At 40.1% G+C, this 16,161-nt stretch overlaps 1 protein-coding gene across 2 annotated transcripts in view; it reads right to left on the reverse strand.

The window, feature by feature from the left end:
• The window catches only part of FGD6 (FYVE, RhoGEF and PH domain containing 6), a 72,109-nt gene that overhangs the window by 46,417 nt on the left and 9,531 nt on the right, over positions 1-16,161 (reverse strand). For both annotated transcript variants that reach the window (XM_041409805.1, XM_041409804.1), the window contains exon 2: positions 13,703-16,121. In XM_041409805.1, coding sequence (XP_041265739.1) covers positions 13,703-16,121 — 2,419 coding nt within the window. The remainder of the gene's footprint in view (positions 1-13,702; positions 16,122-16,161) is intronic.

The raw sequence follows: 16,161 nt of genomic DNA on the forward strand, positions 1-16,161 counted from the left end.
TCAGCGATTTTCCAGAATCAAACAAGCCATCAGTACAGGGATAGGATGCAATACTGGAGCCAGAGGTAGATTCCTTCATGGTGATGTCTGCAGTTGTGTCCTCTTCTTCATAGAAAATGGGGACAGAGCTACTGTGTTCATTTGTGTTTATCAGCCACGTGCTGAAGAACATGCAATTCCCCTCATACATTATACCTTAACCTTTCATGGTAATGCTGTGGCTTTTCTGGCGAAACAGAAAGCAGATCTGTACTTACTGATTACTCTTTTCTGTACTTTTACCTCTGAAGTCATCTATGACATAACTTTAAGAGAACCATGCATACACTTATCTCTGGATAAAGTGAAATCCCTTGCACTTTAACTGCCTTTGGAAATAGTAGTAAATACTTAAATAAACAGAGTCTTTTCTAGCACATATTAATGCCCCTTTTTCAAAATACCATAAGCATGCAGTAAGGCTTATTTTAAGTGGCTCTTCTGATAGGTATTTTGGGGATACTGTGAACTGTCTCCATCTCGTTCCCTCTTCATCACGATTCTTTGTCCTACCCACAGCAATACCCTTAGAAACTTCTGCATTATCAGTCATGTGAAACACCAGCCCTGCCAACTCACTGTGCTGTGCACTGAGTAAGAACATCTTGCCGTATCTCACGAGCAAGTTATCTAAATATAGATGTGGGGCTTTTTTACTTCACACATAAAATGAAGGAATCATTCGTTTGCCTTGGAATGAGCGGCTTGTGGGATGATGCATTTATGCTGTGCTGTATTTTCCTACTGCAATAGTAAAATACTAATGAAATAAAACATGTTGGTCCTAGCAAGACATACAGCAAGATAAACCGTCAAAACTTAAAAATTGTCATCAGACTATTACCACTGGGAATCAGCATAAAAAACACTTGTTGTCTTCAAGAGATGACCAAGACTAGTTCAGGCTACTTTAATTGTCCTAAAATATAAGCTTCAAATACACCTGTGACTTCACTTTCAGACACTGTTGATTTGGACCCTCCATAGGGCACTATAGCCTGAAGTCACAATTAACATTCCAGTCTCAGTTTCCAACTCCTTTAGAAGGCAAATAGTACTTTAAGGTTGACTGAGATCATTCAGAAAGATTCTCTGCCATGGAATGCTCCAACATTAAGTATTTTATAGTATATTGGAATGACTTCAAGTGTTAGCATCACCATAACTACTAAAAAGCAAGTTTCCACAGCTCCGAAGTATTTGCTAAAATAGATTCATCCTCACTACTGCTTTACACACATTTCCTTGTGATCTTCATTATTTTTAGATCATTTTTCCTACTTTCAGTAAGTAATAAAAATACGTGGGAATGCTGAATGAACAGAGCCTTGCACACAACACTCTGCTAAGCTCTTCACTTCTCATCCTTTTGTTGTTTTAAAAGGAGTCTCTGGTATACTCTGCTTTATCCTTCTGCCTCTTTCTCCAGTATTTTATTGCATGTTTTTTGTGGGTGTTTATGTTTGTTTGTTTATTTTTAAAGCAAGCTTTCAACATGCAGGCAAAATTACACAAACTGAAGTTCCTACTGAACTAAAAAATACATACCAGAACTTCAGAGAGCAGCTTAACATGCCCTATTATGATATTTCATCTCAAATCCTTTTAGTATCATTACAGCATTTCTCCATCTTTTCACAGCTGCTTGCACCTCATTTTTCCCCAGTGAGCAAGCAACTATTATTAGTGCTCATCCATTTTCAGTTTTTAGCAACACCATTCCTTGCAATCAATTTTAGTAATTAAAGCATATTCAGCTGCTAGTTTTTTAAGACCTAAAAGCACACTGGATCTCTGTGTAGGCAATAGCTGATAATATTGTCATTTTTTCATAGCCCCTCATACTCCCAGTAGCTGTAAGCATGCCTCACCAACTGATTCCCTCCATGAACTCTTGTTGTACACTTCTGGGAAAATGCAATGGTAAAATACTTGAAGAAACAAAGTGTTCTAATATTCTAATGTTTGTTTGGTCCTATCTAAATTCAGAATCTCTTTCGAGGAAGGACTGTAAATATAGAACTGGAATTAATATCCCAAAACAATTTAGGAGGTAATTCCCTGATTTGGGTGCTCAACAACAGAAGGTGCTCCTGGAAAGTCAAAGCAAAAGTGAAATTAATGCTTAGTTAATACCCCTTTTGTTTTGTTTTGTGAATTTCTTCTGCTTTTATTGAATGCTTCTTTTTAAAGACAGTCCAGTGTCTTTATTATTTAATTACTGCAGGTTTTTGGAAAAAGAAAATCAGTTCTAGAAAGCAAGCATACTTGGCAAAGCACTAAGATAATAAAGGATGCCAACCAAGATCATGCATGAGCTCCTATGGAAGGTTTAAGGAAATACATTAAGAGATTAGTGATCAGCAAGATTAGTAAAATTACAGCACTTTTTGGATGAGTTACATTCTGCTGCAATACCTCCCATCCACAACCAGCCTGAAGAAGTCAACACCAGCAAACCAGTGCAGAAAGCACAAAGATGAATTTCATATCACTCTAGATGCACCTGGAGCTTAATATTCACCTCTCATTTGAACATCAGATTCTATGAACAACAGTGGCTGTTTACCATTAGAGCTAAAAATATCCCATCCCCTGTTGCTGACATGTCCTCCTGCTTTTCATTTCTCCTTCAGGCACATTGGACCATGAAGCAGCAAATGAAGATGAAATGCAGCCCAGGCCAGAGGGATTGCTTCTACAGCATCAGTCACCTCTCTGGTTTAATGACAGACTCACAGGTGAAAAAAGCCGAAGCTGAGATCACATCTCTCTTCTCTAGGGGCAGTGGGCAGTGAGAAAGGCTGGTGGATGCTGCTGCCTCTCTCGCAGCGCTGATGTGGCTGCCAGCTCTGGAGACTGGTTGCCTTATTGCAGCCAAGCTGCTTGGGCTTCAACTTCTCTGCCAAAAATGGTGCTTTTTCACAGCAAGAGAGCAAGATAGCACGGTGCCCTCTCAAATATGATTTTATACAACAGCACTAACATTATGCCATTTGTTCTTCTGCAGTAAGAAGTCAATTATATTAATAAATTATTATTATTATGACTAGTAACAAGAAAAAAGGCAACCAGACATGAATTTTTATTGGTGTGATCCCAAGGAACATGACAATTGATTTTGATCTTCTTTTTCTTTATATCTTTTAAGACTACCTAAATAGATCATGCCTGTGAGATTCGTAAGTTCCTTCTGTGAGTGATCCTGCCACAGGTGGCATGGCAAGGAATAAAACAGACTTCTACAATGGTCTTTAAAATAAAAAAAGCACCACAAAATAAGGGGCAAACAAACTAAACCAATGAATTCATGTCTATTTGCATTGCTTAGCACTGTTGTACAATACTCTCTCCAGGCTGGTTAGGGAATTTTAAGGATTCAATTAGAAATATAAACACTCCTCAGGAATCACAGCTAGAAAACAGAAACTACTAGCATCCAGCTGAGCAACTACAACTGCAAATAGTTCCCGCACTCCAGGTTCCTTTTTCAAATATCAATTTAAAGACTTCAAGAATTGAAACAGAATTATTTTAAACAATATCATATGTACTGTATGCATTCATTAATGTGCATTTTTTTACACAAAGCCAGGATCTTGATGACAAAAATGCACTATCAAAAGAAAAGCTCAATACAATCTATTTGAAATGCATTTTCAGAGTTATTTGCACTTTGAAAGTTGTTGCTGCCTCCTGGGCAATGGGCTGGCTGCTGAGAGAGGCCATGTAGAAATGCCAGGAGTTTGCTCTTGTCAGGACAAACACCAAGAACTATCTTCTTTGTCCCAGTCCTTACCTCTGGCACTCACTGGTTACACTGGGGACTTTTGGTCAAGGAGGATATCACAAACACTGTGAGAGCTGCCATGACATTTGGGCTGTTAGATCATGCCACTGGCAGCTCCTTCTATACTTGGCTGAGCACATTGCAGTTGCAAACTTCTGCACCTGACCTGCTTGAACCAGGTTATCCCAGCCAGCAGCATTCGCTTTAGCATTTGTTATCCTTCAGGTCAAGACAGCACATACTACTTTCCTCAATGAGATGAAAAAAAAAATAAAAAAATCCAGCTGACTCACATTCTAAGCCAAAAAAAAAAAAAAAAAAAAAAAGTGTATTTCATTCTGTCAGTAATTTTGCCTACTTCAGGCACACTGTGATCAATAAAGTCATGCCCATATTTCCATGGCACAATTTTAAAAAGCACAGTTTAAAATAAGGTGCAAACAAATCTCAAATGATCTCCTTATTTAGCTGCAATTTGCAAACGTGAGCCCCTAAGGCCAGAGGCACCCAAGGATGGCTCACCACAGGCAGCCTCCCATGCTCACCGAAGTCATCTTCAGTGAGACCGTTTGTTGACAATTCCTCAGTTCCCTGGAAAGTTCAACATAAACACACATGCATGCTTCAGATGTTTCTACACTCACCACAGCAAAGCCACATTAAAAAAGAAGCGGATAAAAAAGAGAGAGGTCTCACTTTAAAAGTCTGCAAGAAAATGGTGCCCACAGTGGGACAGCTCAGCTCCTGAACAGCCAGGCACACTTGAGATCGGGACAAGCAGGACAGATTGACAGCTAATCATGAACACTAACCAAGATCACAAGTAGGTTTCTATGGAATGCTTAAGAAAATATATAATGGGATAACTGATCAGCAAGATTAGTAAAGGCATCAATTACTGCACCTTTTGAATGAGTTACATTCTGCTGCAATACCTTCCCTCTACAACCAGCCTGAAGAAGTCAACACCAGCACATTTCCTTTCACAAGCCAGTCTAGAAAGAATAAAGATGAATTTCAATATCACTCTAGATGCACCTGGAGCCTAACCCGTCAAATTCAGAACTGTCACCTGAACTTCAGACCTTCTGAACAATAGTGACTGTCTACCACTAGAGCTAAAATATCCCCTCCCTCACTGCTGTCTTCATGTCCCTTTGCTTTTCCATTCTGCTTTGGCCATACTGGACCACGAAGCAAAACGTGAGAGTGAAATGCAGCCTAGGCCAGGAGTCTTACTTATCTTACCCATCGCAGCAATGGTGCCAAAAGGGGATGATGCCAATGTAGCAGAATATGATCTAGGGGGTACAATGGGACAGTATTGAGCACTGGTACTGTAAAGCTAAACACTGTGGCAAAACTTAAGGATTTAAACCCTTGGCATGTAAATGGAAAGGAGTCCCTGCACTCGTGCTTTCCGTCACCACCAAATGCTGAGAGGGATTACCTGTCCCACAGGGCAGGTAAAGAGAATTTACAGCCATGAGCATACTTTGCAGCATGACTTTAAAAAGCACAGTTTAAAAAAGGTGTGAACAGCTCTCAAATTATCTCCATACAGAGATTTACAGCAGAATTTAGAGCTTTTTGCCTTCCCCTATCATTAATTCTTGTTTCATAGGGAGAGTTGCAATGCTCATGGGAAAGACCTTTGGAAGAAGCTCCTGGCAAAAACAATATGAAAAAGGACCAGAAAAATATGGCACCCATTCACAATCAGGACCTCTTATTCTAACTTCCCCCAATTCACAAAACAGAGCCTAGTGGGATGAAGTAGACTGGGAAAGGACAGCAAGATCAGAATAAAAACAACACTTTGTTTCCCAGTCACACAAAAAAAGGAAAAACCACAAGAGAACTCTAGCACACACTAAATAGACTTCTGGAAAACTATAATGTAATTGTAACAAAAAAAAGTCAAAACAAATGTATCAAATAGGAAAGGGAAAACTCAGACCAAGTGAGAACAAAACTCCCTATTAATACTCATTTCAAATAAAATTGACCTTACCCTGCCAGAACTAGAATGACATTTCAATGCATAGCTACTTCTGCTCACTGTAATCAGTTAATGCAAGGCCCTACCCAGTATCTTCTCTATTGACTCAGCATTAGTTTTATGATTTTTGCATGACTATTCCTGAATCAGGGCTCCAATATCTCTCTTCAAACAGTTGCTCACTCAATTTTAAAATAATGCACATCCTATTGCACTCGGGATTTTGACATACCAGATATTGAGAAGATGACAAAAGAAAGCTGAGTAACAGATTACTCAAAAGGCAGTGACCTAGATCTGAAATAAAAATGGAGTGGCTTAGCTCCTAAACACACAACTCTGCATGCACAGGAGCTGATGCAGCTTCCTGGACAGTATGTCAGAAAAGAGAGGACGAAATAGTTTGGTCAAGAGCAACACAAACTAAGAGTAAAGAATAACTGAGCTGCTTGCAAGATTAGACCTGTGCTATTTCCTCCTCTAATCTTTTGCACAAATTAGAAGAACGGGATTTAGACACTCTTTATAAACTTTTCATCTTACCTAAAAATCTGTACAGAACAGCTCACCCCCACAAACACCACTGGGAAAAAAACGTACAAAAAATTCAAGTGAACTCTGAGCAGTTGAACTCACTGAGCCATAAGGCTCAGATTGCAGCTATCAAAATGGTAGATTTGGTAAAAAAAATGCATATTTATTTATATGCCTCTTAAAGAGTTCTTTAGTCTTCTGCTTGAGTAGTAGTTTTTCATAAGCACAAAGATATTTCAAAGAAAAATTAAAACTTGCATAAACTTTATGTTTCTAAATAAAACTTACTGGATTCTAGCATCTCAAATAAAACCAGCATTTCTTTACCTATATTTTATCTAGTGCATTGAAACAACACAGCCACACAGTTTTGTAAATCTATTCATTAAAACATTTTTAACTAGGTCAAATAGAAATGCTGGGTAAATGTGGCATATTAATATTACTGTTGGCATTTAAATAAAAAACTGAGTTTATATTTTGATCACTTTCTTTACACGCTTATTTTGCGCCACCTAAAAATCTTACTGTTTTACACATACTATTACATTAGAATGCAGTTGGAATATCACTGTGCCACAGAACTCCACAAGCACATTTCCTGAGCTGATGCTGAAAATAACCCATGGGAAAAGGCTGCTGTTGAACATATAAATGGGCCTTTCATCAATTCTCATATCACATTAGACTCTCCACTCTGCATCTGACGCATTCTCTAGAGCTACATTTTGCTAATTTATATCACGGTTGGCAAAAGGAGACAGAGCGCACACGGCGGAGGCGGGGGAGAAAGGCCACCATCGGTGACAAATATGCAGCGTTAACTTAGCTTCCTCCGCCTTTAAGAAAAGGAAATGCATATGAAGAATGCCAAAATTAGGAAAAACGCAAACATGGAATAAAAGAGGAAAGAAAAAGATAAAGCACTGCAGATTCATTTCCGAAAGTGCGTGACACTCGGGTTCCGGTCAGCCGCGACCGGGGGTTGGGAAGGAGCCCAAGGGCCGCAGCAGCTTCGTGCTTCATTCGGGCTCCCCCTCGGCACACTGAGCCAGCCTCCAGCTGAAGCCAAGAGCCAGCCCTGAGCTGAGGGCAACGTCACCGGAAGGACAAGGACATCCTTGTATTGTACCGGGGGAGCGATGGCAACAGGACTTTGGACATTTTGCTATCTGTGGTGAGCATTGCTTCAGTGGGAAACAAAGGATAGCACAGTTTACCGTCAAAATGGCTCTTTTAATGCCATTTTTAATATGGTTTGCATGTGCATCAAGGTTAACGTGTTGTAATTTTCTAGACCGGACAAGACTGACCAAAGTAGCCACCAAATCTTTTGAAGGGCGGATGAGGATTCACCCAGCAGCTGGGCAGTGCTCACAGCAATGCCTGCCTCACCACCACTGACACCATCTTACTGCCTCTCATACTCACCAGCACACCCAGCCCTACCTACACAAAATAAAAAGATAACATCGAGAATTGAAACCGCACCTGTTTTTATGCAGCACTTTTAATACCACCTGGTAACTTACAAGATTTTTGCTATTGCACCTACAACTCTGTCAGAAGCTTCCCTGGCTGTGCCAGCCTTCTTCACCCACCTCTTTCTTTTACCAAAATCAAGAGGGAGCCCTTGAAAAGAGGGATTAAACAAATATCAAAGACAAAAATTCTTTTTCTTTACCATCTTGGGGATCTTCACAATTATTTCAATGTCATAAGACATTTTAAATATTTTCCTGACCGGATTGTACACCAGAATAACAGCATTGGAAAAATGTAGTTCTCCAACTTCTTTCTCTCCCTCATTGAAGATGGAGACAATCAGACCTCAGAATCTCTCCCACTATCAAAACAGATTAAATCAGCACATCTCAAAAACATATTTGCATGAGAATGTGTCAAGATTCTAATGACATTTCTATTTATTCTGATATTTTAAAAATCTTAAAAAGAGGGGGAGGCAAGGGGAGAGAGTATCAGCATAGTTCTACCAGTTTGCTTAAGAAGATTTGAATATTTTCCCAGAGTGCCTATTTTCTTCTTACAGTATATGCATTTTATTTCAGGTTGTATAGCAGACTACACTGTAAAGCTGTATAACTGAAAGACACTCCAATGCTAAGGAAAACTTCTCTTACTGGAAAAGCAGACACACTGACTCACATAGTTTATTGGAAAGAAAGAAAAGAAAACCCTAAACAGTCCATATGCTCTTCTGAGTAAAAAAAACCAAACCTGCAAGCCTTCTACGTAGCTTGACATGCTACCCTTGTCGTTCAAAATAATTAACTTGACACTACAAAATACAGGAATTCCAGACCCAAGGATCCCAGCACTTGCACCGTCCCCTAAGTCCTTATGTCAAACATCAATATTCCCAAGTGGTATTGCTACCACTTCTCACCAATATTTCCACGCCTCCTTCCATGCCTGCTTCTGATTAGACATACCTACCAATTAGAGAAATTGTTTTTTCGTGGTCTATAAGAGCAAAAAGCGACAAGTCAGCAAAACGGTTTATTCCTTTTATGTGATAGGCAAGAATGGCTTCGTGAATTCCCGTCCGTTCCCTCCTCAGGGGCTGGGGCTGCCGGAGAGGCTCTGCAGCCAGCCTGCGGGGCTGCCAGCGCAGCCCGAGCCCTCCGGGGTGAGCGGCCAGAGGCCTCCCTGCCGCACCGCCCGAGCAAAGGAAAGGAGGCACGGAAAGGAGGCACAACACAAAAAGAAAGCAACTGATAACACAGGACCGAGGATAACGAAGCCTGAAAGGAAACCGAAATAGCCTATTATCAAACCTATTTCGTTAAAACCTGAAGGGCAATGGCAGAGAAAGAATTTTATGTACAACCAAGGAAGGCAGAAGCCAGCTAAACATACGGGGGACTGGAAGAGGAGGCAAAACTGCAGAGCAGACCAAGGAACTGACCTTCTTCAGATCAGAAAATCATCTTTGAGAAACTGATGAAATATAAAAAAAAATCTCTATATACATGGCCTCTACTTATCAGCAAGTTATATTCCAAAAAAATTCAATTAAAAAGACATGGGTATAACACATCCAATACCTAAAATGTATTTTGTGCATTCAAATCTCAGCATAAGGGTTTGAACTTGCAATATTCTAGATGCTATTTAGATCTTGCAGTCTTTTATTAATTTAGTGTTTCTGAATGGGAATTTTGCAATTACAAAAAAACCGCAAAAAACACACAAAAAACCCCCACAAAACATACAAAAAAATCCCACCACAACATCAAAGAGGAATATGTATCAAGTGAAGTGCTTAACCACGGAGATTTCAGTATGAAATTCAATATTCCATGAAGGTTTTCATGGACACTTAATTGACCTCTGGGGACTCAGTCCCCAAAGCAGAACTGCGTACAGAAAACTAAACTTGTATTTTGCATTGACATGCTCATTTCTGGAAAACCAATGGATTATTCTAAATCAGTAGGTGTGGGTAAAATACGTAGGAATATTTGATTAAACCAACATTGAAATCATAAAGGACTGTTGTCACATGGTACTCCCCCCTCTCCAGGCCTTTCCAAAGATAAACCCTAGCTGGAAAGACAATGACAAAGTCATAAATAAATTAGCAGTCATGTACATTTGCAACATCTTCAAGGAACACTGTCAAAAGTAGCCAGTAAATCCCAGAAAGCTGAAGGAGTAGACTCACTCAAGCTAAAATACAACTGTCTTGCAGAGGAAAATGTAATACCAAAAGAAAGACCACAAACAAAACCCAAAACAACCAAACAAACCAAAAACCCAAACATACAAAAAAAAAACCCCACAAAACTCGCTAATCCCACAGAGCTGCATTTCCTGCTGTTATCTGACTGGATAATGATATTTAAAGCTTCTTTTACACTTAACAGCACATTTCTATCTCACAGCTTCTCGTCTTCACTCACTTTATAGAGTACTCATAAATGCACATTCATCTAAATTATCCATTTTAAATTGGCAGTTAAACAGGTAGGCTAGACCAAAATAAACAATCCTTAAACACCACTTGGAAATATTTCTTTTTTGTACAGTGGAAAAAAAAAAAATAGACTATCTGCTCCCAAGCTACTGACATTATTTACTTTATTGAGAATATTCCCCTGAACTACTTAACAAAAACCTAATCCATTCTGACTCTCAGCAGCAGCACCTGTTCCACCTCAGTGGTTCATACATCAGATCAGGACCCTGACTCTCTTCCTTTCAAAGGCAAGCCTTGTCTTTTCAGTAGAAAGGAGGTTGACATCAAATATCTCAGGAATGAAATCCTGACAATTGCTACCTACCATTAATTACTCAGGCCTGCCACTTGCATGTAATTCCCTGTGGGAAGGCTCAAGCAAACAAAACATAGCTGAATTAAATGCAACATATGAAGTTCAGATAAAAGCATCAAAAGCTATTACCATTCTGCATTAAAGCACACTGGTTTCACCAGATGGGATTGTGAGGAAATTCCGCTGTAACCACCAAAGCATTGAGTACATTATCAAAATTTTATTTCTTCCTCCAGAAAGAAACGTAGCATGAGCTGAAGACACCATTGAACTCTTCTGGTAATGGCAAGACTGGCATTCAGACTTCATACACTCAATGTGCTATTATGACTAGAAGGGTGGGCTATTGGTCTGAATTTCTCAGAATAACAATCTCATTTGTACATTGGTTTTAATCATAACATAATTTGCTTTGAGATCCCCATTAGCAGTGCATTACAGGAATTTGTGTGCCACAATCTATGAAAAAGAGCTGAGTGCATGTTCTGACAGGCTGGGGAAAACGCGAGAGGCAATTATTTCAGTAACAACAGCGGCACTGTTTCTCTAACTGGTTTTATAATACAGCCTGGCCCAGGAAATGATAAAAAGCTCTTACAGAACTATGCAGAAAGGGTAAGACAACATTGATAAGGAAGCTTCAAAGGATTTGAGATAATACTGGATGGGAGAACTGGAGAAGCTGCCTGCCTGGCCTGTCTGGGCGAGGACCCTTACACCTCCCAAGGCAGAGCCAAAACGAATATTCGTCCCTGCTGTCCCAGCAGCACTGATCCAGGTCAGAAGACTACTGTACTGTAATGTCACCTTTTTTTTTCCCTAGGGATTTCTTTGTTCTCTAAAATCTGTTGAAGTAACTACATGCATTACTTGTTTCCTAAGGTAGTTTCCGACTATTTCATTTGATTTAAAATATACACATAAATGGCTCTACTTCTTGTTTTCTGTGGGTGTTTTTAAAGAAAAACAACAAAAACCCAACCAAGGACACCCAACTTAGGGAGCAGCTTCAGGTGTAGATGTGCCAGAGAGACCACTTAAACCCTTATATCACCATTGGTACTGGGGAAGGTTTGTGTGGAGAGAGAATAACAATAAATCTCACACATTTAGCCAGATAAGAAAACTACAGAATTTCACTTCAGGAGCAACTGCAATCTCACATCTACTATGCTTCATATGGCAAAACTATCCTTTTCCTAAAGCAGACAGATATTCACCTGTATTCAGAACAAAACAACACAAACCAAAAAGAGTCACATAAACACATGAAATGCATCCTCATGCAAGTTTGCCCTCACCCTTCTTAGGTACACCAAATTGAGGAAATACCCAGAGAGCGTGGTCAAAATCCCTGAAAGATGCGCAAAGATTAGACTTACGCAAAAAGCATACACTCTGTCAGGAAATTAAAGTATACCAAAGACAAAACTAAGAAACACCCTGCTGTAAACTATAAATATACTCAACAACCACTTGAATGAATGGACCAGTACCTAGCCCATAACTGGAAATCCTATTTTCCATGATAAGGTTTCACCCTTCCCAACAAACATACCCATGTTGATAATATTAGCTACACAAAAATTAACATAGGATGCCCCTTAAAATATTTGTCTCTTCCTATATAAGAACACATATTCTTTGGAACATGTGTTTACTATACACACATCCAAAATGAAACAAAGCTTAGTAACTCTCAGTGAAAAAGGAAGTTAAATGTGACTATCTAGAAGCCAATTCTTTTATTCTTGTCATTATGCATATGTTCTCAATAGCGTGAAGAAGTTTGCTGGAGACTTTGAAATATACAGGCTGCATTTTTGATTCAAATCCTTATTGCTGGTTTGAGATAAATCTTTAGGATCTGTGAGATAAACTGACCAGCTAAAGTTAAGAAATTGCATAATACCATGTAGGGACAAAGCAATGCTTTACCTGTTACCACACTGACAGGCACACTACGTGATGCTGTTTAGGGAGAACACACGAGTCTGGCCACTCTCTGTGGCCCATTTCTCTTCCCAGCATCCATCACAGTAATACAAATATTAAAAGATCTATTCCTGCCTATTCAATTTAGCAGCCATTTTGGATGTAGAACCACAGAATCATTAAGGCTGGAAAACACCTCAAAGATCACTCAGTCCAACTGTTAAACCAGCACTGCCACGTTCATCACTAAACTGTGTCCCCAAGTGTCACACAGACATTTCTTGAACACTTCCAGGGACAGTGATTTCACCACTTCCCTTGGTAGTCTATTCCAGGGCCTGACCTATCCTTCCAGTGGATAAATTTTTCTTAATATCAGATCTAAACCTCCCTGGAGCAAATGGAGGCCGTTTCCTCATATCTATGAGCCTGTCCAATCCCTTTTTGCACCTGCTGACACTATCTGTCTCCACTACCTCCTGAGCTAAAGAAACACAGCAGCAACCTGCAGAGTTGCCAAACACCATCACGCTAATATTCTATGAGTCACACAGAAATTGTGCACCACTACCACCTTTGCTGGGACCACAGACAGATTCAGAAGACTCACTGTATTCAGAGAGGCAGTAGCTTCTGTTATACCCAAAAAAGCTTTCCAGACCTGATGAAGAATTTGCATAACCAAAAGCTTGTCTGCTCTTTCCAGCTCTATCAACAGATCTAAAAATATATTCATCCCCCTACAAACCTAGCAACTATGCACTCTTTGGATAGTTATTCCAGTTCATCGTGAGACTGGTAAGGTTCATTCCTCCCCATTGAAGTATTCTTGAATACAAATAATGACTGTATCTGATTTGCTTTAATTAAACCTGGAAAGGTTTCCCAAATTTTGAGGAATAACTAGCTTACTTTTCCTTCTAACTCACTGCCAAGTGCAAGGAGTTTTTAAAACAACAAAAACCTACAGAAAGATATACAGGAACAAGTGTCCTGCTGACATTTAATGGAAGAGGTGCAGCCTCTCAGGTTATCATTTAAACATATTTACAACGAACAGAATTACAATGCAGCTGTTTAACTTCCCTTTTCTCGTTATTTTACCTGTCAAGTCTCCAACGCCTGCTTGTAGCTTCACAAGGCTCCTCAACTTCATAGAAGTCAGTGCTCTGGTCTTCCACGCTGCTGGAGTTCTGCCATTCAGAGCAGAGATTTCTCCTAGCACCTACAGCAAAAGGCAAGTTCTCATACTCCGGTATTTCCTCATAGTGACGCACATTCTCATACTCTGGATCACAAGTGCTGGTTACAGAATTCAAAGGCATTTGGGACAAATTCTCTCCCAGAAGTCCATGTCTTTCAAAAGACTCCAGCCTTTGGTTACTTCGCATCTCAGGCTGACTTCTGTTTCTCTGCCTCTTCTTCTGTAATGCCGGACTACTTATTTCTACAGAATGTGCCTTGGCAGATTTAGCTTTCCTTTCACTGCCTACAGACCCTATATTACTGCTGTTATTTCCATACCCATTCCCATTGGAAAGGTTGGCAACAGCACTCTCCACTGACTGGCTGCCTTTAGACAGAAATTTTTGGAAGTCGCTTTTCTTTAAGCAAACCGACAGTTTCATGTTCAGAAGCTTTTTCAAACTATTTTTCTTGTGATGGTCTTTGCAGGGCTTGTCTGTCCTGTCCATGTCCATAGCAGAGAGAGACTTGGCCCTAGGCTTCGTCACAACAGTCAAGTGGCTGAAACTGGTGGCAGTTTTCAATGATTCAGAATTTCCTGAAAACGGAAGAATAGGATGAGGTAACTTCCAGATGGGTTTTTCAGAAGAACGTTTGGGTATGTCACAAGACGAAAGTGCATCCTGCTCCTTGGCTCGTGGATGTGCAAAGTGAGATCCTTCTAGAAGGCTGTTTGATTTGTCTTCACTGGAGGTGTAAGAACTTTTGTCCACAAGCTCTGCTGATGCAGCTTTTTTCAACAGGCCAGCAGCTGGAGGGCCATGCCTCTGTGGTTTCTTAGGAATAACTTTTGGGGAACTCTCATCCTTTATTTTAAGTTCTTTATTTTCCAAGTTTTGTGGGGAAACACGGAGGCTGTTGGCAGCAGGTGAATGCTGACTGCTTGCCAATTTGAGCTGCTTTGGCAAACTCATGGACAGGGGATCACACCTGACAAAGTCAGTCCTTCTGTCCACAGCATCTAGCATACTGGTGTCATCTGTTATCTCCTCCATGAAGTTATGGTCTGCATTTACAGAAGATTCTACATGTCTCCCCAAATCAGGACTTGCATGTGAAAACTGAGGCAAAAGATTTTGTGCAGCTGACTCTTTGACAGCAGGCTCCTTTACCTGAGACATTTTTTCTGCATTGCTTTGAGTTACCTCACATTTTTCAGGATGAAACACTTCTGCATTATTATTATAACAAACACTTTGACCAAGGACATTAATTCTTGCTGGCTTTTTTAAGCTTTGGTCCACAACACCATAAGACTCTTTCTCTGAATTAGATGGTTCCTTTGTTCCTTCTCCTGTGCTGTCTATGCCATCCTGACGGATTAGACATGCAGCACGTGGCTTTCTTGGCTTAGGGATAGGAAGCACTTTAGAGCTCAGGACTGAAGATATTTCAGGGAAGGCTTTATCAGCATCTGCTTTCATCCCTACTTCACCTGAAAACATCCTATTGCTACTTAAATTTTCATTCTCTAGAGTTTCCCTGTCCAATGGGGAAGAACAACTGTGACTATATTCAATCAAACTAGGACAAATTTCAGAGCTCTGAAACTCATCAGCAACAATCTTACCATCAGCGTTTTGTTGCTTCCCTTTAATTACCTCAGAAGACGACGAAGATTGTACAAGTTCCATAAACTCTATTTTAACATCATTCTTGGAACTGCTGCCATTCCCTTTGTCAAATTTGTCTGCATACCTGTGCCTCACGGGACTGCTGTTAGGAAACACACCATGAGTTAGGACATCCTTAAGTTTCTCTTCCAAAATGCTGGCTTTCAAAACCACCTGACTTCTACTTGCCAATTTTTCATTGTGACTATCCCCCAGAGACAGTGCATTTCTTTCACCAAGCTTGATGTTTTCTAAGGTGTCAAAGTGCTCAAGAATGATCTGAGTTTTACAGGTGTTCTCTCCATTTCCAAGTTTATGAAAGCATTCAAATTTGCAAGGTGACACAGGTAAAATATATGCTGTATTTCCAGTACTCCCTTCTGAGGTTTCATTTTTATAGTTCAAATGGTCTAGAGTTTGAGAAGAATCTTCCCTGTGCTCCTCAAAGCTTTTTGTGCTTTTTCGTGTAGACAGTGGAGGTTTAACTTCTGGGATGGAGGAGCTCTTGAGAACCTTTGGTTTGGGTGCAATGGCTGGCTTGGTTTTCCTTGCTGCTTGTATCCCACCAGAAAGTACAATATCAGGCTTCGGTGCGACAGGGGGAGGCGCTGCCTTGTGTCCTAGGACAAATTTTGGTTTGGGGGCCACCGGTGGCTTCTTAATTTCTAGGAAGGATGGAAAACAAAGACTTTAGTCACCACTGCC

This window comes from Onychostruthus taczanowskii, unplaced genomic scaffold (genome assembly GCF_017590055.1).
Source record: "Onychostruthus taczanowskii isolate IOZ18803 unplaced genomic scaffold, ASM1759005v1 scaffold31, whole genome shotgun sequence".
NCBI classification, from domain to species: domain Eukaryota; kingdom Metazoa; phylum Chordata; class Aves; order Passeriformes; family Passeridae; genus Onychostruthus; species Onychostruthus taczanowskii.